This window comes from Lepidochelys olivacea (genome assembly GCF_965140295.1).
Source record: "Lepidochelys olivacea isolate rLepOli2 genome assembly, chromosome: 4".
In the NCBI taxonomy this organism is placed as follows: Eukaryota; Metazoa; Chordata; order Testudines; family Cheloniidae; genus Lepidochelys; species Lepidochelys olivacea.
Window position 1 is genome coordinate 130,122,615 of NC_140414.1, and position 24,406 is coordinate 130,147,020.

Consider the following 24,406-nt stretch of genomic DNA (forward strand, 5'->3'; position numbering starts at 1 on the left):
TTCTTAAAAATCTCCACTGACAGAGATTCCACAACCTCCCTAGGCAATTTATTCCAGTCCTTAACCACCCTCACAAGAAGTTTTTCCTAATGTAAAACATAAACTCCCTTTGCTGCAATTTAAGCCCATTGCTTCTTGTCTTATCCTCAGAGGTTAAGGAGAGATTTTTTTCTCCCTCCTCCTTGTTGCAACCTTTTATGTACTTGAAAACTGCTATCTTGTCCCCTCTCAGTCTTCTCTTCTCCAGACTAAACAGTTTTTTCAGTCTTCCCTCATAGGTCATGTTTTCTAGACCTTTAATCATTTTTGTAGCTCTTCTCTGGATTTTGTCCAGTTTGTCCACATCTTTCTTGAAATGTGGCACCTAGAACTGGATACATTACTCCAGTTGAGGCCTAATAAGAACGTAGTAGAGTGGAAGATTTACTTCTCGTGTCTTGCTTACAACACGCTTGCTAATACATCCCAGAATGATATTTGCTTTTTTTCCAGCAGTGTTACACTGTTCACTCATATTTAGTTTGTGATCCACAATGACCCCCAGATTCCTTTCCACAGTACTCTTTCCTACGCAGTCATTTCCCTGTCTGTATGTGTGTAACTGATTGTTCCTTCGTAAATGGAGTACTTTGCATTTGTCCTTATTGAATTTCATCCTGTTTACTCAGACCATTTCTCCAGTTTGTCCAGATCATTTTGAATTTTAATCCTGTCCTCCAAAGCACTTGCAACCCCTCCCAGCTTGGTATTGTCCGTAAACTTTATAAGTGTACTCTCTATGCCATTATCTAAATCATTGATGAAGATATTGAACAGATCCAGACCCAGAATTTATCCCTGTGGGATCCCACTCAATATGCCTTTGCAGCTTAACTGTGAACCACTGATGATTACTCTCTGGGAATGGTTTTCCAGCCAGTTATATAGCCACCTTATAGTAGCTCCATCTAGACTGTATTTCCCTAGTTTTTTTTATGAGAAGGTCATGTGAGACCGTATCAAAAGCCTTACTAAAGTCAAGATATACTACATTTACCACTTCCCCTCTATCCACAAAGCTTGTTGCCCTGTCAAATAAATCAATTAGGTTGGTTTGACATGATTTGTTCTTGACAAATCCAGGTTATTACTTATCACTTTATTATTTTCTAGGTATCTGCAATTGATTGCTTAATTATTTGCTCTATTATCTTTCTGGGTACTGAAGTTAAGCTGACTGGTCTGTAATTCCCCAGGTTGCCCTTATTTCCCTTTTTATAGATTGGAACTATATTTGCCCTTTTCCAATCCTCTGGAATCTCACCAGTCTCCCACGATTTTTCGAAGATAATCACTAAATGGCTCACATATCAACTCAGTCAGCTCCCTGAGTATTCTAGGATGTATTTCATCAGGCCCTGGTGACTTGAAAACATCTAACTTGTCTAAGTACAGTAGAACCTCAGAGTTATGAACACCTTGGGAACGGAGGTTGTTCATAACTCTGAAATGTTTGTAACTCTGAACAAAACATTGTGGTTGTTCTTTCAAAGGTTTACAACTGAACGTTGACTTAATACAGCTTTGAAAATTTACTATGCTGCTTTCCCTTTATTTTTTTAGAAGTTTACATTTAATACAGTACTGTACTATGTTTGCCTTTTTTTGGGGGGGGGTCTCTGCTGCTGCTTGATTGTGTATTTCCGATTCCAAATGAGGTGTGTGGTTCACTGGTCAGTTCGTAACTCTGGTGTTCGTAACTCTGAGGTTCTACTATAATTTTTAACTTGTTTCCCTATTTTAGCCTCTGATCCTACGTCATTTTCACTGGCATTTATTAAATCAGATGTCGACAACCCTGCTAATTCATGGTGGATCCACACACACACACATTGGCTTTCCATGATGCAGTAATTTCATCATACAATTTCATAAAATTATCACAATTCAGACATGGTACAGACAGAACCCCCAATTCGTCACTGACACTAATGCCATATGCATCGATCTTCATATAATATTTAGCTATCAGATGGACTTGTAAACTTACAGATTTTTTAAATTTTATAATACAGCGTGATAACAAGATTGACTTCCGACTATGGAGGATAATTAGCCCTAGAGAGATTGCATGGTACCTTTTCTAACAAATTTACAACTGAAGAAATTGCCAAACAAACATTAAAGTTCAAGATTCATGTGGAATGATTTATGCAGAAGAATAATAAGCATTATGGAATGAAAACAAATCTGCCAGAGAAAATGGGGAAGTGGGTGTAAGGTGGAGGACACAATCCACATAGTGTGATTATGGCTATAAAAGTGAATGCAAAAATGGCACCTGGTGACTGCACGTGGCTGTATCCAAGTGTTTATTCTGAGTCATAGCTGCTTAGGTTTACTGATTTTAAAAAAATCAGTATTTTATTACTGTTAACGCTGTACAGTCAGCAGAGCTGCAGAAGAGCATGTGCTGTCTTTTATTCCGCCTCAGTTATTATCATCTAAAGCTGCCAGCTACAGTTTGATTCTACAGTTTTTGTTGTGTGATATCTGGTGATGTATGAGTCAGATATAACATGACTTATTTTCAGATAATATGCTGATGTTGCAATGGTGGCAGTCCTAAAAATCTTGTTTGACCTTTAACATAGTAAATTTGACATGGAAGTCATTGAGTAAAAATAAATATGGATCCAAGAGATGTCTATTTTTTGCCTTCAGTGACTTTTTTTTTACTATAATCACTCTTTTTATGGAGTTTTGATAACCCCAGGTTTCCTATGACCCAGGGCACCCTACTGTATGCTCCCTTGTTATAAGGACTAGGTTTGCAAAGCAGTCCCTCCCTTCAAAGGCCATTGTAGAAATTCCAGTTCACCACAGCTTCTATACAGACTGAATTACAGAACTTGAAATATATTGTTTACAATTAACTCTCATACTGATCACCTGGCAGAGCTCTCTGTCCTTTTCAAGCCCCATTTCAGTTTCTTTTTCATAAGCCACAGAGTCAGATGTTCTCCCAGTGTGGTATCTGTGACGGTTGGATCACAGAAACCCCCTTGGGAACTGCCACCTGATGTGCTGAAACTACCTCTGAACCTGTTTTCCCTGCCAGCTTGGGACGTCAGTGCCCTGCCTGGTTGTGCCAGACACGCTAGCCTGGTACAAACACAGACCCAGGTCTGAACCATGTCCCACCAAAGCTGCAGGCTTAACTGAAAACAGCTTAAGAAGTGTTCCTGTCTCCAGCACTCAGATACCCAACTCCCAATGGGGTCCAAACCCCAAATAAATCTGTTTTACCCTGTATAAAGCATACACAAGGTAAACTCATAAATTGTTTGCCCTTTATAACACTGATGGAGAGGTATGCACAGCTATTTGCCCCCTCCAGGTATTAATACATACTCTGGGTTAATTAATAAGTAAAAAGTGACTTTATTAAATACAAAAAGTAGGATTTAAGTGGTTCCAAGTAATAACAGACAGAACAAAGTGAATTACCAAGCAAAATAAAATAAAACACACAAGTCTAATCCTAAGACAGTAAGAAAGTGATTACAGATGAAATTTCACCCTCAGAGATGTTCCAGTAAGTTTCTTTTATAGACTCGCCTCCTTCTAGTCTGGGTCTAGCAATCATTCACACCCATGTAGTTACTGTCCTTTGTTCCAGTTTCTTTCAGGTATCCTTTGGGGGTGGAGAGGCTACCTCTTGAGCCAGCTGAAGACAAAATGGAGGGGTCTCTCAGGACTTTATATAGTTTCTCTCTTGTGGGTGGAAACCCCTCCCTCCCCCTGTGTAGAATCCCAGCTACAAGATGGAGTCTTGGAGTTACATGGGCAAGTCACATGTCCATGCATGACTTAGTTATCTACAGGGACATTCCCAGGAAAGCTCAGATGTGGATTGGTGTCTATCAAGGTCCATTGTTTGCCAAGTACTTCCATTTACTTGAATAACCCCTTCACACTATGTTGACCAAATCTGCCTTAGGTGCTTTCTGCAGCAAACACTTTAAATACAAGCATAGAGTCAACGCTCATAATTTCAGATATAGAAATGATACATGCATACAAATAGGATGAATACATGCAGTAGAACATAACCTTTGCAAAGATATGTTACCTGGCATATCTAGAATAAAACATATTCCAGTTATGTCATATTTACATTCATAAGCATATTTCTAGAAAGCATTATGAGGTGCAATGTCACAGTATCACTGCCACCTTCTTACAAGCCTGGATCTTTATCATGCCTGATGGACCAGTCTGTGGAATATGGAGAGACCTTTCTTGGCAATTTCACCCAGCCCAGACAAAATCACCTCCAGCTGGTCTCCACACACTCACCTTTCCACGATCCTCCTCCCACTGCTGCTCCAAGCAACCCAAAGGCCCTCCCGAAGTTTCAAGCCACTTTCTCATTTCCACCCATATATTTTACATCCCACATACCTCATACCTAAAATAAGATAAATGCAACATACACCATTGTCTACATGGATATAGTACACATAATCATAATAGCACTTTGCACTTACATAGTACCTACCATCCAATGATTTCTAAGCCTATTAGGAGTGGCTCACTCCCTTTCCTGTGCTCTAGCCACAGGACTGTGCTGCCCCTAAAAATCACATGCACACATTTATGCCACCAGGAAATCTTTTGGTTTTTTTCAAGGTTAATGCAGTTGGCATTTTTGAGTTAAAGTATCAGTCCCAAAGATGACTTTTTTTTTACATGGTGTTTCCATTTCAGAATCAGGATATTATTAGTAAGAATGTAAATCGGGTTTTAAGATGTGAAGTCGAGAGCTGTTATCTTGTTATTAACGTACAAAATTGTCAAGGTAATGTTAAGTCTTTGAGCATCCAGTAAGTTTATGATCTCCACAATACTTTCAGGGCATAATACAAAGTCCAGTGAAGTCAATGGAAAGATTCTCATTTACTTCAGTGGACTTTGAATCAAGTCTCAAACACCGCCTGATGAGGGATCAGTTAGATCGCACTAGCCTTGTTTCCTTAAAAGTCTACTATCCTGTACTCCAAAATAGGGAATTTGACCCCTGAAAGTAATTATCACTTAGTAGTAGAAAGGAGGAAAAAATAGAGGGTCTGCTGAGTAATATATTGAAAAGGAATTGCCGTATTGACAGATTATCAGTTTGTCATTGCTGTCCTGCCAAGTATCAGACAAGGGTAGTGTATTATTCCATTCCAGTTATGCCTCAGGATTCTTCAAATGACACAGCTTCGTGTTTACAAAATAAGTGTGGCTCTTATACTTGTTAACTTTTCTTCATTTATCATTTGGATATGGAAAATGTTAAATGTAAGTAAAACATGATTTCTAAGTGGATATGGAAGTAACTCTGCAATGGCGTCATAATATTGGTGTCCCAGATCTGAAGAAGAGCTCTGTGTAAGATTGAAAGCCCGTCTCTTTCACCAGCAGAAGCTGGTTCAATAGAAGATATTTCTAAGCAAAAGATATTACCTTACCCCACCTTGTCTTCCTTAGTTTAGTCATTTTTGCAACTGCTCTTTTTTCAGCTCAGTTCATCAGAATGTTGTATATTTTTTCTAAGTAAGCTTTTCCTTTAATGTGGATTAATAGTATGCTCAGTAACCGTATTACTTGCAGAACTGAAAAGAGTAATGTCAGTAAATATTTTTCACCTCATGAACTCTTAAATATTATTTCAGCTGATTAAACAACGTCAAGGAATAAATGAAAGTATCACAATGCAAAGAAACACTAAGAGGCGGTGGAAAGAAAAGATGGGAAATCTCCAATCTTGTGTCTTCTGTCAATTTCTCAACTATTAACTATTTATGTATTAGTAATGGGAATCAGAAGGAAAATGCTCATAGTAACCTACCTAGAAATATATTATTGTATAAAGTCTAAGAACAGATTAGGTTTTCTTCAAAATAGGTTTTATAATTTAGACTATATTCTCAATTACAGTCTGAGATTTCCAATAAGTCAGCACTGCAAAGGGGACATTGATTAATGTTTTTAATACATTCTTTGTATCTGCCCGTGTAATAGCTTGGGAAATTTTAACTATACTCTTGAGTGCAGTAACCTTCACTGACTAGTTCTCAGGAAGGTGTCTGTGTCCTAACCAAATTACAGTATGCGGGGTTTTAATTCAAGCTAGTAATATATTTAAAATGTGAAACATTATTTTTGCACCCCAGATGACTAAATGTTTGTTTTTTTGCAGCAAGAAAAGAGAGAATATTTTATTCTGTGTTTCCCAGCATAGTCCCAGGTTCAAGTGTAGGAGAACACACATACTCTGAATTAGAATTTACAATGCACTTAGAATTCTCCAGCTCCAAGTGCTAGCTAATACTTTTCTGTGTCTATTTCTAAATTCTTCATGTGGATTTCTTTTCAGACAGAGAAAGCTTCTAGTAAGATCTGTAATGCAGTCTCCCTTTATGAGTACAAACTGCAACATAACGTCTGCATTTTTTGCTTTGTAGGGATCTGCTTCAGACCTTAACTGATGATGAGCTGCATACACTGGAACGTAACCTCTGCATATCCCAGGATGTGGATTTTCCTGTCAGAACAGATCCTGAAGTGCCCACTGTCAGTACAACTGCCTTAGCTGCACCTTTGCCTGCTGAGGAGCTTTCAGCAAAAGCTGAAAACACAGAGGCTGAGCTAGCCTGCTCTATGCAGTATGATGAACAGGAATTGGAACAGCTGAATAGGATGGTCCATAGGGTTGGAGATGAGATGTCTTCCCTGCTTTCCCCACCAAGTGTATGCCAGTCTCCAGCACACAGGCCTGGCATAAGAAATGGCTCCAGCACAGAGACCTCACCTAACAGGCAACATTTTGACAACTTAACAGACGAAGAGGAAAGAGTGTTTTTTATGGATGATCTGGATGGAGCAGGAGAAGCTCTTGCTGGGTTGGATTCAGACAATGACACATTTGCATGGGTGAATAACCCTTGCCACAATTCAAAGCAGAGTGTGCAGTACAGGGACCCTCTAGTGTATGACAATGGTCATCAAACAGAAGAGACTTTACTTTTAAAAGAAGCAGAAAGCGATTTAAGCAATAATAACAATATTGAAGATAGCAAACAGATGACTTGCATCTCAATTCAAAATTCGTGCAGTTGTTTAGAAGGTCCTGATTCACAGTTATACCTCAATGGCTGGGATACATATGTTGATGCAGAGACAGCAGAAATGATAGCCCATAGGACAGGTGGAATGAAGATATCTGCTACTGTAATATTTAATCCCAAATCTCCCTCGACTTCGGAATCCCTAGTGACAACACCAGAAGTAGCTATCAGTTGTGTTCCTGGGTCTTCTGATTCTTTAGTTGATGAAGAGGAGAGTGAATCCCATAAGCTCAGTATAGCTGCCACAAATTGTCTAATTAATTCCTGTGTGTGTTGTGGCAGCTGTGAAGACAGTAGGGAGGATAATATTGATGGTTTAAAGACCAGACATTCCGCAGGAAAAGTTATAAATGCTTCTTATAGTTTAGTAAAATCTAAAGAAAAGGACCATATAGACAAACTTGATCGTGCAGTCTCTGCAGAGGAGGCATTAAAAACTGAAACGTCTCCTGCTTTGCTAGCAGAAAGAGATTCTGGCAGAGAAGAACAGAAACTGTCTAACTCCTCTAAGTGCCTGGCACATTCCTCAGGTTCACAGTTGGGAGCAGAAAATGGATCACAAGTAGAGGTGGAAATCTCAAATCAGCAAAAGAAATGGGAGAAAAGAAGGCAGCCAAGTCAAAAGCAATCAGAGAACAATGAAGAAAGTAGTAATGAAAGAATAGCAAAGGATGACATTAAATCAAGATCCAGTGCAAGGTAAGACCGTCTTGCAATGATTTTATTGTCTCAGGACTTGCATACAAAATAGCTAATAGTAACATAGCGATTTATACTATGCTTTCCTTAGCAATGGGGGCGCACATAATGTTAGCTGATTTTTAAAATAATAAAATGTTAAAGGCCAAGGAATTGTTGACTATAAAGGAAAACATTTTTTTACTACTTTTAAAAATACTTTTTACTGTACGATCAGATTTATTTTTTGTGCAAACTATGGCATTTTCAGCAACCATTTAAAACTCTTTTTAATCTCGGGTCTTTATGTTGTCCCCTGAGCTATGAAATAAATTCATTAAATAACATCTGACCTGTTTAGCTTAACAAAGAATTGCCCTTTAAGAATGCAATCTATTTTAATTTTATTTAAAGTTTAACATAATTCTGTTTTGTGATATGTTTGAAATTACATTTAACATACTATATTATTGTACACAGTGTACGATCCTTTCTACATGGTTACAGAGCATTAGCACTACTATGGCAAAACTGGTAGTCATAACTTGAACTATGAGTAGAAATACAGATTTTGATATTCTAGTCTCATCTTTTGATATTTAACTTACTGCTAGAGCTGGTCAAAAAATAAAAAGTACTTTCTCAAAACATTCACATTTGTTTTCATTTCAAAGTGAACAAACCAGAACCGTTTTTATTTTTTTAATATTTTTTGTTCTTTCAAAATGTTATTGAGAAGATTATCAAAACCTTTAGAAATGGCTATTTACAATTTTTGTTTGCTGAAAACCAGGTATTCTGGTAAATTACATTTGTTTTCCCAAACACTCAGCTTTCGATAAAAAAAATAACTGTTTTCAATTCGTTTTTTTAATTTCAAAAATCATTAATATTTTTTGTGGAAAATGGAAAAAATGTTAAATGTCACTTCTTCCTCCAGCCCCCCCCCCCCCCCGAAAAGATATTTTGTTTCTGTGGAGGAGGGAGGTGAGGGGAGACCCTTTTTCAGAAAAAAATAGTTTCTTTTGAAACGTTCTAACCAAATTATTTTTTAATAATTACGGCATTTAACATCCATAGCTCTTTTCCATCTTCAGAACATTTAAGGACACTAGCTAATTAATCCCCAAGGTGAGCAAACGTTGTTATCTTCATTTTGCAAATGGTAGTGGGAAACCAAAGTGGAGCAGTTAAATGATTGAGTTAAGGCTACTTAGTGAATACATATCGCTGAGATTGGAACTCGGCATCTTCCAGTTCCCAATCCAGTTCTCAGACCAATAAAGAACACTGTTCATTCCATCAATGACAATTTTATGTATAAAACTTGTATAAGGAAATGAGAATTTCCTGTGCATTTTTTATTATAGGGGGGACCTTGAAGACTCTCAACACTTGTGCAGGCTTGCAGACACCAGTCTGGAACTGTTGAGTTAGTTGTTGTTCACATAATGTAAGTGGAAGGCAGAAGTGCTACTTTCAATTGTACCAAGAATTCCGAGTCTTGTCTTGTCACTGATTTCTAAAGTTCTCACTGTGACTCACTCAGAAAAGGTTGCAGGAGTACATTTCTGTGCTATTGTGTCTGGAAAGAGATATTTGCCAGAGTAAATCAAAACACAGTTCAGTGGTGCAGAATGAGGTTCAAAGTGCAGAATGAGCTACTAGTTATTGGGAATTTTTCCTAGCATGAGGTTTTATTCTAACTTGCACTATAGTAGAAGCTCTTTAAGAAAAGGAAGCTGAATCTTCCCAACCTGAAGGACATGAATAATTGTATTAGCTATATGTATCTTTACTAATGTGCCCTCCTATACAGTCTAGGATTAGCACCAGTGTTTTCATGAAGCTGATGGCAGCAGTACTGTCCCATGTTACAGCATTGCAGTCATGCAGAACATTGGTGAATGCATAGTGCGAAGAAGTGCAAACATAAGTTCAACAGACACTAGAAGTTAACTCCATCATATCATTTTAGGGGAGTAAAATGTCCAGCAGGCATCCTGTCTTTTTTTTATTCTGAGTTCTGGCTTCAGATGCCCCTTTGTTCTAACATAACTATAACTATTACAATTTTCGGGGTGGGGGAGAGGGATTATTATGGTTCTCCAGTTTTAATGACCCTTTCTATTTCTGAGTGCTCTGGAAGCTTCATCTAATGAAGATTTACACAGACTGTAAACTCTTTGGGACAGGGACTGTCTTTTTGTTGTGTACAGTGCCTAGGATAACACGGTGGTGCCCCAACCACTGATTGGGACCTCTAGGCACTACCTCATAGTACAAAAGTTATGGAAATAAAAGTATTAAATAAGAATGACACCAATAGAAATACCAATATTAAACATAATAACACTAATAGTGAGAACAGAAAACAATGGAACTGAGGGTCCTCTGTGCCAATATAATATAATAGGTGCTGTCACCTGCTATTCATGCAATGTGAGCAACTAACCCAACAATTCCAGACAGGTATCTCTAATGCACATACACATAATTAACTGGTAAATATTCTTATTGTTCTAATTGCTAGCCCTGTTTCTGTGGCCTCTACTGTCAGAGCCATACTTGGAAAAATTTAATCCCTACATACATCCTTATTTTGTTGTTTTCTGACACTTGTAAATCACTGTTCTACATTTTAAAACTTTTACTGTATATTTCATGTACTTCAAACTAGCAGTAAGTGCTGCTGTACCTACGTACTAATAATCCCTTTTATAAACAAATCACATTCCTTGCTTGTAATATCCTTTCCAGATACAGTTTAATATTATCCATTTTATTATTTTGAAATATGTATGATTTTAGGCTTGTAAATATTTTCTTGGATTTTATGACCACTTTTAGAACCATGCAACAGAAATATTCAGTGAATTTCATTGTAGGAAGTGACTCATAGCCTGAATCCTTTTTACAAACTGACTAATTTTATCCTTTTGGATAGTCAAATGAAGGAATACAATCCTTGGCAATATAATGTTGCTTAAAAATATTTGATATATCACCTTTAATTCTAGTATCTAGACAGTACTACTGCACACTGCTGAAATACATGTTACAAAGCCACAAATGAAGAATTTGACTACTTTTTGGGTGAGATGTGCATAAAAGATATTAAGTGGCATCTGGATGGACATTTCTGCAAAAAAAACCAACAAAATACTGTATCTGCAAGGAGCTTTGATTGAAGTCATATGCTAATAGAGAAGGAATGAGAAAAAAACACAATATTCTACACAGGTCTACGCTTTGTGCAGGCATATGGAGAAGAAGAGCAACAACTGTCAAAGATCCATGACAAACCAGAGAGTACACAAAGCAAATGCTATCCAGGACTAGCTTACTAACGTTAATTGATTAAATTTAGCTATCTCAGCCTTCTGATTATAAGACCATAAGACAGTGTACTTATTCATTACATACAATTGTTATTGATAGCAAACTAACAAAAGTATGTGCATATATGAAGATGGAATAGTAGGAGTAGACATAGTTTAGGAATACCGAAACCATATGAGATTCTCATTCATTTAGATTACCACATAAATAGTCCAACTAGGTTCAATAAGATATTACCTCACCCACCTTGTATCTCTAATATCCTGGGACCCAACACGGCTACAACACTGCATACATAAATACTCACAGATATATAAATATCTGTCATTGCGTTTGGTTCTTGGCTATGTACGTCATTTGTCATGACAGTTGAAATACAAGAAGGAACATCATCAGTCTCCTCTTACTCATTGTTCCCTGGATGACTAATCACTGATATTTAATGGTTCTTTTAAAAGAGGAATGTCATCTTGGAGCTCTCTATCACTGCTTCCTACTATGTGCTTGTGAATGTTACCTTAACAGTGAGTGAAGTGTTTGAGACACTGGATTATTTTCAGAATGATAGACTTTTTAGCTACAACAGTAAGCAGTATAATAAGCATGGGAGAACCACAGCAAATGTTAATTCATCAGATTGATAAGTATATTTACTTTTCAGTCATTGAAAATCAACAACTAAAGGAAAAGAGAAGTTTCTATGCCCTGGCTCAATCAAGCAGCTATCAGATGTGCACATGAATGAATGATAGCATGAGCATCTTCATGTAGTGAGGTCTATGGTAATAATAAAGAATATCACGTCATTTATAGATATGCTTTCTCTGATCCAACCAGGATTATTGTATTTAGCGTGTCCAGGTAACACAGGATCTTACCACTCACATTTATTTGCAAATACCCAGCCAAGCCAGCTACTCTGAACTTCTTGATGCAGCAGTGTTGATTGGTAAGTCATCATTCAATCAAATTTAATATACCATTAAAATTCTTCTATTGTACATAATAATCAGATTTATCTTTTTGACATGTCTTTACTTTGTTTTTTGTAGGTGACAGCAGATAGTCCTTACCTTCCAGTCTGACATATATTTCTCTCTTTTTCCCTGTTTCCCTGTAAGTATGTTGAAGAAATTAAACATGCACAATATTAAATTAGTCACAGGCAGCAGCATTAGTATTATGCAGATATAACTGAAGTATTTGTAAAGATCTGGTGAACCAGTGATTTGTTGCAAAGACAGCATATATGAAGTACAAGCTGTTCTGTCACACAAAGTAGAAACCCGTGAAGGAAGAAAACTGTTAAAGAATAGCAGATCAACAATAAGTCAAAAGACTATAATAGAATTATGCAACAAAGAAGTGTTTTAGGGAAAGAAAGGCATGAGATTCACTGAAGAAGGAATGTTTAGGTCTGTATTTCATGTTTTTCTAACTGTGAATAAATTAGACAGAATAAGTAAAATGCTGAGTCTAACTATCACAATACTCTCCCCTTTATGAAGAGCTATACATGATGGAAAACATTCTTTAGTTCTGGAGTTTGAAGAATCATTGTAAAGATGGATTATTCTTCTACTTGTCAAATAAGGCTTTGGTAATTTGTTCCATGTGGCTATGCATTGCTAGCATTTTTGCATTTTAGGTTTCATATGCCTGGTTTCACTGTGCCATTATGTTATCTCTTTATTGACTTTGCAACACCTAAATTAGAATTCTTAAGTGGTTTCTCTCTGTTTCCATCCAGGTCTATTCTGTCTAACTTAAAATACAGAATTTTCACCAGACTCCCTTTATTTTATTAATTTATTGCAAGTATTTAGAGCGTGCGCGCTAATAAGATTTCTCATGTATAGCTGTTTTTCATAGTATACATAAGAACTGAGCTATGCTTAGTAGTGAGGAAAACGTTGTTAATATTTCCTTTCATTTTCTATGAGCTGTAATAGTGTATCTTTCATTAGCTGTTGTAGTTAGATGTTCAAATTTGGTTAGCAGAAGTTTAATGAGCAGAGTGATTTTTCCCAAGTAGAACGGATGATGCATTCTGGGCAAATTGCCTGTGCAAAGCATATTTCTGAGCTGTCCCTAATTACTGACTGCAACCCTACATTAAGATTCTTAATTTAACCTTCTCGAGCCTGGCACTCAAGTTGTTCCACTTCTTGTTGCTGTAATTTCTTAGCCTTACAACTGTGCAGTTATGAATTTTTAAAGCTCCGTTTCCCAATATATTGTTCAGAACTCTTCATAAAAAGATAAACAGCTGTTTCACCTACAATGCCAGCTTTCTATTTTGGTATTTTTCTTCTTACATGTAATACGTTACAACATTTAGTCATATGTAAACTGTGAAGTAAATGGAGGTTTTCAGTAAAACAGCCTTAGTCTTGTATTTAATTGTTGGCTCTTAACAAAAATGTGAATATGCTATAGTCATTCGTACCTGTATAAATGAATAGAAATCAAGGATTTTGATAAATTTGGTTTTAAAATGTAACTTCTACTGGCTGTTGGATTTAAGGAAATTGTTCCTTGTGTTCACGTGATAGCAAGATGCCTTTCCCATGAATTAAATGCAGATGGGTGTTGATAAACTGTGTATTTAAATGAAAACTTGTCTCTATAGCCAGTTTGTATTCTAATCTTTAACCCAGCCATCTAAGAATCAGGAAACTGTCTCCTGTCAATACAGTTATTAGGGAAAGAGTGGTTGATCGGAAAAATAACAGCAACTGTCCACATGGGTGAGCTTTTCTTTAGTGATTCCCTAGCCTTCTGTTGAACACCCCATTGAAATTTCTCAGTTCCTCTTACAATCATTTGTTTGTATTATAGAATCCTGCATCTATATGGTAGGTAAAGTTCAGACTTCGGGCTTGTCTCCACTTACCAGCAGATCGACGCGCAGTGATCGATCCATCAGGGGTCAATTTAGCAGGTCTCGTGAAGACCCGCTAAATCGACCGCTGATCGCTCTGCCGTTGACTCCAGTACTCTACCGGAATGAGGCATAAGGTAAGTCCACGGGAGACCCAGCACAGTGGAGACACCGGAATAAATTGACCTAAGGTATGTTGACTCCAGCTACGTTATTCACGTAGCTGGAGTTGCGTAACTTTGGTTGACTTAGCCCCGTAGTGTAGACCTGCCCTTTGCATAAGTAAGTACAACCAAGACTGAATTTGGAAGTGAGTCTTTTCTGCAAGATGTTTCACAGCACTAGGTTCAAATTAGATATTACAATGTTTGACTTCACATGTGGAACATCATGATTCTGCACAGTAACTAAGAATGTAACTTCAGTTATCATCCAGCCTTGGGATGAAATGAAAATGTCAATGTATTGTACCAGCAAGCCTTTATCAGCAAAAGCAATACTAAATCTACTAAATCTCAATTTTCACTATAATAAAAAAATCCAGTAAAGAAAACTAAGCTTTAAAAGCTGTTCATCTGATTAAGTTTAATATAGTTGACGCAAGAGATTTAAGAGAGTTAGCTTGTTGGTAATGTACACTTAAAATATAAAAGTAGCTGAAATTTCATAGATAATCTATGAATGAAATTAATAATATCTTATGAAATAAGGAATTATTAAACCTAAGATACTGGATACACATCCCAGGGAATGGAGTGAAAACTGGCCAAAAACTGTTAAAACTAATGAAAACAAGCATCAAACACACATTTATTTTGTTGCAGAAAATAGCCAGACTCTCCAAAATTGTTCACAGGTTCAAAACTGCAATACTGGTTAACATGTCTACTTGTATCACATCATAGGAAAGCACTAGTAAGGGTGACATCACCATTGTCCGACCTTGATAGCATGTTAATTGTGGTGTATTTAAAGTAAGAAAGAAATACAATAACTTTTCAATATGCCAGGAAACTGGTTATTTAATATTACTTTGGGTAATATTTCCTGATTGTACACACTTTCTCGATAAAGGCAATTCACAGAACTTTGACATTTCCTTGTGAAATCAGCATGCTATCCAAACAGTCTAGTATATAGTTATAGTTTACTGCAATTTGGTATTGAACACGGAATGAAATGCTTGTGAGACGTGATGATAGGTGGTCTTGGTGGGGTTAAAATGTTTTACTGATACAACAATAAACAGTTAATTGTGATTTAGGGTTGGTGTAAAGTGTCCCTGACCTGCTCCTAGTGCAACCAGCTGCCATATAAACCTTTTAAGTGCACACAATAAGAAAACAGCTAGAGCATTTAAAGGTGTAAATCTTCATTTGGACAGAGGAATATATTTCCTCTTTTTGCATTTGTACAGAGACTTTTAAAAGATGAGTTCTGTGCTTAACCATTTTTCAGATAATATTAAAAGCCCTTGTTGGGGAAAAAGCATCAGTATTGGTTGCTAGCTTTTGGGTCTGATTCTGTATAACAAACCAAAGAAAAAAAGTAAAAATAAGAGAGAGTGCCAAAATAGCAGAAAACAAATGCAATTGCTATTAATTTATTACTTTCTCACTGATAATTTCTGTTCACTTGCTGGAAAATCACAGAAACAGCACATAGTAAAAAGCAATACTTATTAGCCAGAATTAAGTATTCGGGTTTTTGGTTTTTTAAGATTGCCTTTTTGGTCAGAGACATGTTGCCAAAAGACAGGTATGTCCTGGCTGACTAAATTGGATTCTTTCTTTAAAAAAAGAACGTTCTAATAAAAGAGGTAGGAGGAACAGGATAGGATAGAAAATTAATACACTATGGAAGGAATAAAATAAATTTTAGGGGTACATCTCAGGAGTGGTTGAGGACACAGCTATGGAAGGTGTGGTATCATTAGGCTCCTTCTCCTTGTTTAGTCTGGTCAGAACAATTTTCAAGATGTGGAAAACAGAATCCTGATGGTGTGATGATAAATCTATCAATCTAAGATACCTGTATGGGCCTGATCACCATAATATCTGAGTGCTTCACAATATTTTCATGTGTTCATCCTTGTGCCTCCCCTGTCATGTAGGGAAGTACTTTTATCCCCATTTTGCAGATGGGGAACTGAAGCACAAAGTATTGTCCTGGGTGGTCATACAGGAAGTCTGCTAGAGCAGGGAATTGAACTCTGGTCTCACAAGTCCTAGGCTAGCATCCTAACCACTGGATGAGCCTTTATCTCATGTCCAAGGAGGCTACCAACATGTGAGTTATAATAGCTAATGTTCCCTGTAGGTATAGGCTCACTGCCTTGCATTTTTATTATCTCCATGCATAAGCTAATTCTCAAGTGCTCCCCAGAAATGTAATGCCCAAGAAGACGTGGAAATTGTGTTCCATCAAAACAAATATCTCCTGGTCCCATATATACATACTTCCTTCCATCTTAACTTTGTGTTGCTAAAACAATTCTCTAACCTTATTAGAAACTTTGAAAAACTCTCATTGGTTCTTTCATTTTAAATGCACTGGTCATTTTGGCTCTGATCCATAATTTCATAAACAATTTTATCTAACGTGTTCATAGGTTGGAACGAAGTTTTATCCACCTTTCACCCACTATTTTGGGTTTAGCAAGGAGTCCCACAAACCTAGCAAGGCCCAAATTGATGTGGCATGTCTTTTCGTTACCAAGAAGGAGATACAGTAAAAAAAAAAAAAAAAAAAAAGCACAATTCATAAAAGGAGTGGATGGGTGGTGGGAAGGATTAGTGTTTTGTATTTCCAGTACTGATTATGCTAACACCTATTGTGAAATATGCCTGTCCATGCATGACTCATCTGCTTATAACTGTGCTAATGAACACATGCAGCTAGCGAGCACTGGTTGACTACAGGAACCATGAGGCAGGAAATGCAGGTCAGTTGACCTCAGGATCTCACAGGATCCCTGGAACTCCTGAGTAGGTCTCTAAGGGTGTGCTAATGAGAACAGAAGAGAACAGTATAACGGGGGACCTTGATTTCATGCACATTAAGTAGGTTTAATCAAACATAAGGTTACAGTGTTAATATAACAGAAATTGCAGTGAGTAAATGAAGTGCCCAAAAAAGTGGATAAAGATGTTTTCTCTATCAGTTAGATTAGTTATTGTAACATCAGGAAATTGTTTGTAAACCCCGATAATTATTGCAGTTCCATTGCACTGGGCCTTATATAAACACAGAGTGTCTTGTCCTGAAGAGCTTACAATCTAAATAATCAACCAGAACGAAATATTGCTATTTCTGGTAGACATTTTCACTTTATATTGGCACAGAGAAACGAGACACTTTTAAAAATGTGTATACATTATTTTTTCTAATAGTTAAACCTGCCTTTGATATATCACACTATCTTTAACTTTAATGGAATCTTTCATACAATGTATATCCTCAAACACACTACAGAAATAAAAAATGAGATAACCGACCATATGTGAGTTTAAGTATGGAAAACAGTGGAGGGAAGGCATTGTCTAATGTTTATAGTCATAAAGAGAGTAACAAAAATTAGCATATAAAGAAGGGAGACAGGCATAGACAAGAGGTTAGTGGATCAGGTTGGAACTGAGATGGAGTATTAGTAAGGCAGAAAGACACACAAGGGCTGTTCCAGATGGCAAGAGCTGGAAAGGGAAAGATATTCCTGCATTGACTAGTTTCTGAGGAGGAGGGTGTAAGATGAGGAGAGTAGTGAAAGACGATACAAAGTAGGCTGAAGCAAATCCATGGAGATCATTTTTTAAAAAGGAGCAGGGATCAAATCCTCAGCTGGTATAAATCGGTATCACTCCATTTACATCAATGGATCTATGCCAGATTGTACCAGGTGAGGCTCTGTCCCAAAGAGTCATAGATGATTCAAAGATTCACAGATGGTATAACCAGAAAGAACCACTTTGATCAGCTAGTCTGGCTGGATGGTAATTCTCAGCTTCTGAATGAGAAACAAATGGAGATGTTTGTGGCTGGCAGTGATCAGGCCGTGCTTCTTGATGTTTATGAGAAGACCATGAGGCTGTAGCTTTCTGCACATACAGGAGTCCTGAAAAGCTAGGATTTGGGGAAGTCATAGGAGAGGGAGTTGCTTTAATTAACATGTGAGAAGGTGGCAGCATGGATGAGAATTTCAGCAGATGTGGAACGAAAGTTAAGATGAATATGTCAACTTACAGCTTCAAGTCCAGCAGAGAGTCATTACAGGTGTCAAAAGGTATGTAAATGAGCTGAAGAGCTGTTATGCCTGTCTTTAGAATGTTATGATCAGGCCATTCATGAAACAATTCCACATAGAAGTGCAGATGGAGAAACACATTTAACAGGTAAGTGTAATGCTGTTTTTATTTGTTGTTTTCCTCAGGGTTAATCCTGCATGAACATCCATTCCTTTCACCATCTGAGGGAATGGAAAAGATAAAGGAGGAAATACCAGTCCCTTCAACAAAGAAAGAAAAGGACGAGGGATGGGAAAACGAGGTTAAAGAGACAGGGCGGGATACGCAAGGGGACACTGTTAAAAATTTAATTTAAGTATTTTATGTATTTTTGTTAATGTGAAAAGATTTGTTTAATCTGTTACTGAATGCTTTATGGTTTGTATGACTTCCCAATATTTATTTATTTATTTCATTCTCGGTGCTCTGTGTGGTTTTTGAACTACTGGGGTGATTTTGTGTTTATATGACTGTATGTAAAGAAATACCTTACCAGTATATTGGTTATTATGTGAAATGTGAACTGTATTGTATGTAGGACTGAGACCACAAGTCTTCTTTTTGGGGGACCACGTGTAGAGAGCTTTTCAGATGTTGATTCTTCATCTGTTGTATAACTATAGAAAATGAAGTTGTTTGAAGGGTTCATGTGTAAATCAGGTAAAAAAATAAATGCTTTCCCATAATCGTGTGGGATGATGTGTTTTATGTATCTTGTCTATCACCCCAAAACTTGGGGTGCCCCTAGAATCACCGACGTATCACCCCCCTTAATCTGTGTTCCTCAGATATGGGTCTCCGGGATAACTGAGGAGAAACTTGGAGGACATGGATACGGACTTCTAATAAATGACTGACACAGACAGTATTTCAAAAAATAAAAATAAAAAAAATCCTTGTATTAATGTAACTAATAATCCCTAATACAATATAATCTAAAAACTTAACTAAAATACAAATCTGTTATTGCAAGTTAGAGTATTCAGAACGCAACTGCATACAGTTCAAATTATTCTAAATGGTTGAGCTCTGTTACAGATATCTGGTCTGCAACGGATCACTGACAGCAGTTCTTAAATTGTACTTTGGTTTACAGAGGTAAATTACAATTAACACACACTCAGACATTTTCACACACACACACACACACACACACACACACTCTAATACTATGATTTAAAAACTTGGAGGCTTCCTTTGTCTTGTCGGCTTTCTTTTGCTGCTGCTGTAGCTGCCTCTCTTGATCAGCTCTCTTGCCAGTTCGTCCACTCTCCACCTCTCACCTGTATAACTTCTCTCCTCACTTTCGTAACTCCTTGTTCACTCCTCTCTTAACCATTTTAGCCGTCTGCCTTTTATACTGTTCTGTCAGCTATCAGATCTTTACTGCACACGCTCACTGTCTTATCAGGTCTTTTCTGCTCATGCTCCCTGCCAAACATTATCAGCTTGAATGCATGCCTACATTACCTTATTCTGGGGTGCACATTCCAAACACTCACTGCTGTTGTTTACCCCAGACCTATGACTTGCTAACCTTATCATGTGACCTGCAGCTTTCAGTTGTGTGTGACCTGCAGCTTCTAATGGTGGAGTGACTTTTGCTTATTCCAAATAAAAGCTAGGGACACAAAATGGAGTCAGAGGAATTTCTCTGGTATGAAGATGGCCTGACATAAATCTACATTACATGTTGACAGGTTAGTCAACCAAGAGTTTGCACCTATTTAGCCATATAGCAGATAATTTTTAAGTCTGAGACAGATACAGTACCCAAAAGTCTCAGAAATTTTTTATTTGTATAGATATGGAGGAATAATAGCAAGACTAACTCTGTCTAACCTATAAAGTCTATTGTTGAATTTAAGTAGCTTAAATTCTAAAGCACATTGCAGAAGCATATGCATTAATTAGAATTACTAGCAGGCATACATTTAAATGATGGAAGAGACCCCAAGGGGCAAATTTTAGCAGGCACAGGTCTTTGGCACCTGACAAAAAAACCTTTGACAAGCGATGGGAGTGTGGAGTGGAATTCAGACACTTTTTTTTTCTGATTCCTCTTCAACCAGTGGTTTTCAACCTGAGGTCTGCAGACCATGTCTGCGGGTAAGTCTACACTACCACGCTACATCGGTGCACTGGTGAAGACACACTATGCCAATGGGAGAGCGCACTCCCGTTGGCATAATTACTCCACCTCCACGAGAGGCAGAAGTTATGTCGGTGGAGAGCATCTCCCACCAACACGGTGCAGTGTGGACACCACTTTAAGTCAATGTAACTTATGTGATTCAGGGCAGTGTCGTTTTCATATTCCTAAGCAACGTTCTAAGGTTCAGGTTCTGTAGTTTCCACATCTGAGTGTTGCTCTTTTAAGACTTCTGAAAGCATGCTCCACACCTCATCCTTCTAAGACTTTGGAAGGCACTTCAGATTTTTAAAACCTTGGGTCAAGGGTTGTCGCTATCTTTAGAAATCTCACATTTGTACCTTCTTTGCGTTTTGTCAAATCTGCAGTGAAAGTGTTCTTAAAATGAACATGGGCTGGGTCACCATCCAAGATTGCTATAACATGAAATATGTGGCAGAATGTGGGTAAAACAGAACAGGAGACATACAATTCTCCCCCAAGAAATTCAGTCACAAATTTAATTAACAAATTTTTTTTAACAAGCATCATCGGCATGAAAGCATGTCCTCTGGAATGGTGGCCGAAGTATGAAGGGGCATAGTAACGTTTAGCATATCTGTCACATAAATACCTTTCAATGCTGGCTACAAAAGTGCCATGCAAATGCCTGTTCTCACTTTCAGGTGACATTGTAAATAAGAAGTGGGGCAGCACTGAACAAGAAGTAGGCCTGAATGGGCTTGTAGGCTCTGAAGTTTTACATTGTTTTGTTTTTGAGTGGTTATGTAACAAAAAAAAATATCTACCTTTGTAAGTTACACTTTCATGATAAAGAGATTGCACTACAGTACTTGAGTGAGGTGAATTGAAAAATACTATTTATTTTGTTTATTATTTTTACAGTGGAAATATTTGTAATCAAAATAGTAATATTAAGTGAGCACTGTACACTTCATATTCTGTGTTGTAATAGAAATCAATATATTTGAAAATGTAGAAAAACATCCAAAATATTTAACACATTTCAACTGGTATTCTATTGTTTAACAGTGCGATTAATCACGATTAATTTTTTGAGTTAATCACGTGAGTTAACTGCGATTAATCTACAGCCCTAATAAATAATCTGGAATGTTTTTTAAAAATCACCTGGCTCTTTAGCCAGTTTTAAAATGTTTGCAGTCTGACTCCTGATGTTTACAATGTGTGGACTACTAAATTTAGCAAAACTGGTTACAATATTTCTGTATTGCTGGAAACTGAGAAATAACCACTGGGTTTCTTCATGCAGGATTTAACAGAAAAGTAAATAAGGAAAGCAGGACTTGTTCCCTTCTTGAAGAAACTATTACCAGCTGGAGGAAATTTCAGATGAGGGGCAAAAGTGAAATAGAAAAATTATAAAAGAAGAAACTGCTAATCGTTTTCTGTATTCTATAATAGTGTTACTCCTACTGAAGATATTTGAGTTTGAGCAGTAGCTTTCATCTTGACAAGGCAGTTTCTCCTGTGTGATCATACTGTGGACTCATAATCTTGTATTTATTACATCATTTTGCTGCCATAGAACTGATTATGATGCCATATATTAGCAGTATGACCATATTTCAGAATTAAGAAGGTGAAGATGAGTATGAGAGCGAATCTTTGTTTAAATGCAAATGTCTCTTCACAGTGAGCAGAACTGGCAAGGGAAATTACTTAAAACAAATGAAAATTAAATGGATTTTTGTTGAAGTCTGATAAATTATTTTCCCAGTGTGACACTCCTTCTTTCAACTAAAACATAATATACTCTGGGATTTATTTTTAAATTGGCAATCAGAAATGAGGAACATGAAGGGGTATATTTTGAAAGCAATGTGTGGGAGGCATGCAAACAAATCTTATTGTTTCTTAATTAGATTAGAGCATGTACCTTTGAAAAATTCCCCTTAAGTGTTCTTCTGGACACTTGCCTGCAAAACTAGCTGTGTTTTAAATATGACCGGAGTAGAGAATCTAGTTTACACCTGTCTTGAATGCATACCCCATACATACATGCCAGTCAAAATGCATGAGAATTTCACAAATTGTCAGGTAGAGGAATAAAACAATTAATTCAAATTAACCAATTACGTTTCTTCAAACTAAATATATTTCTAAGACAGACTTTGGATGTCTAAAGATTTTCATTGTCAGAACTCATTCGCTCAAAGGGCTTTAAAGATTTTTTTTGTAATGCCTAGAACCAATACTACTGTGGTAAATTTGCTCAGGAGTACATTTTTCTTTATCTACTGTAAATTAATTTCCTTCAGTGTGTGGAACTTCCAATAGCAGAGTGGCAAATTGTCACTGAGATATAAACACTGTTATTTGCAAATTAGTAAGGTGCAGCAGGAGTACTGCCTGAAACTATTTTTAATTCTAATTTTGAAATTGGCTACATTTCAAGTCGACAGTGTCCCTTTAAAGATCATATAATATTTACAAGCTGTTTCATTGTTGGGTGTAGTCCATTGTTTTAAATAGTTCATGTTTTGCTCGGTAGCCAGTAGATTTATAAAGTAGCAGTGGTTTGTCATGTGGCCATTCTTTCAAGCTCTGCATAGGAATGTCAATCAGGCTTTAGATAAAATTTTGAGCCACATGGCAATTTTGGGGGCCATGCAGTCCTGTGCTGACTTACTGAATAATGGACTTGTTAAATCATATAGTATAGCAGCAGGACAGGAAGCAAGAAGCAACTCTCCATTTACCACATTGACTTTCCCTTCCCATTCTTTTCCTTCCTTCCTTCCAGCAGTTTGGAAACTGTTAGCTGAAACTTGTCTTGGCATTTTAAAAGTTCTTTGGGCTTATTTCTGTGGTTATATTGGTATGAAACATACAATGATTTTCAGGATGCCTGGTCATGGTGTATCTTCATTCTAAAATGTAGGCCAATATTTACAACATGTAGACACATTTGCACTCACACTTTAAAATAACTAGGGTCTTTTGTTCTTTCCCCAGTGTTCTTAACTGCATACTATAAATTAAATTGATGATTTTCACAGAGAGCATGCCCATTAATCCTACCAGTTGATCTGCGCTTTTTGTACTAATCTAAAATACGTTCAAATATATACCTGGGCTCCCAGAGAGTAAATGAGTGTTACTGTCGGTTTACTTTTCTTTTTTTGGTATGATCATTTGTGACCCATTGCTCTATTCTCATTTTTGTTCTTTTCAGCCGTTCATTTTGTTTCCATATGCTTTTTTCAGTTCTCAGGATGGCTTACGTGATTCCCCCCTCAACTCCATCTCCAGCAGTGACTATGACAGTGTTTCTGTCACTACATGTAGTCTCTCCAGCATATACACTCTGAGGTAATAATAATCTCACTTCACAGTCACATTTGACTAATTGTATTGAGTGATGGTTGACGAAAATTTTTCATTGAATTAACACTAAAGTGACAGCAGCACTTCAGATAATTCTTCCTTTCAGAACACAGGCACGTTTATTTGTGAAGCTCGTTTTGTATGCTAATAAAGTCATTGTGAGAGTCTTACTGTTTGCGGAGCATCGTCATGAGGTACACAACAATGAATTGTGCAACATTTGGGATCATCATCTGATCTCATTTTTCATTATGTTCAAAGAGGTACTTTTTAGGTACATTCCTAAAGAGGTACTTAAGATAACTAGCTTTTAAAATACATTTTAGACTGAGAGTTTTATACACCTGATACAAAAGGACTTCATCGCAGAAAGAGACTATTACTGAAAAACAGTGAGTGACTATACATTACTAGGTCTTGGCTTTCCAGATGGCATGCTTCTGCCATCTGTTTTCTGCTTCCCTGGGATCTAATAGTAAAATCAGAGGAATGTCACAACTAAGAACAGGTTTCAGAGTAACAGCTGTGTTAGTCTGTATTCGCAAAAAGAAAAGGAGTACTT

General features: G+C 37.1%; 1 protein-coding gene across 7 annotated transcripts in view; it reads left to right on the top strand.

Moving 5' to 3' along the window:
- Nucleotides 1–24,406, top strand: part of ZFYVE28 (zinc finger FYVE-type containing 28) — a 308,906-nt gene that overhangs the window by 241,281 nt on the left and 43,219 nt on the right. For 5 of the 7 annotated variants that reach the window (XM_084625713.1, XM_084625715.1, XM_084625716.1 and 2 more), the window contains 2 exons: nucleotides 6,495–7,856; nucleotides 23,725–23,829. In XM_084625713.1, coding sequence (XP_084481839.1) covers nucleotides 6,495–7,856; nucleotides 23,725–23,829 — 1,467 coding nt within the window. Of the gene's footprint in view, nucleotides 1–6,494; nucleotides 7,857–9,205; nucleotides 9,392–23,724; nucleotides 23,830–24,406 lie in introns of those variants that run through there. The other 2 variants (XM_084625719.1, XM_084625714.1) reach the window with 2 other exon arrangements.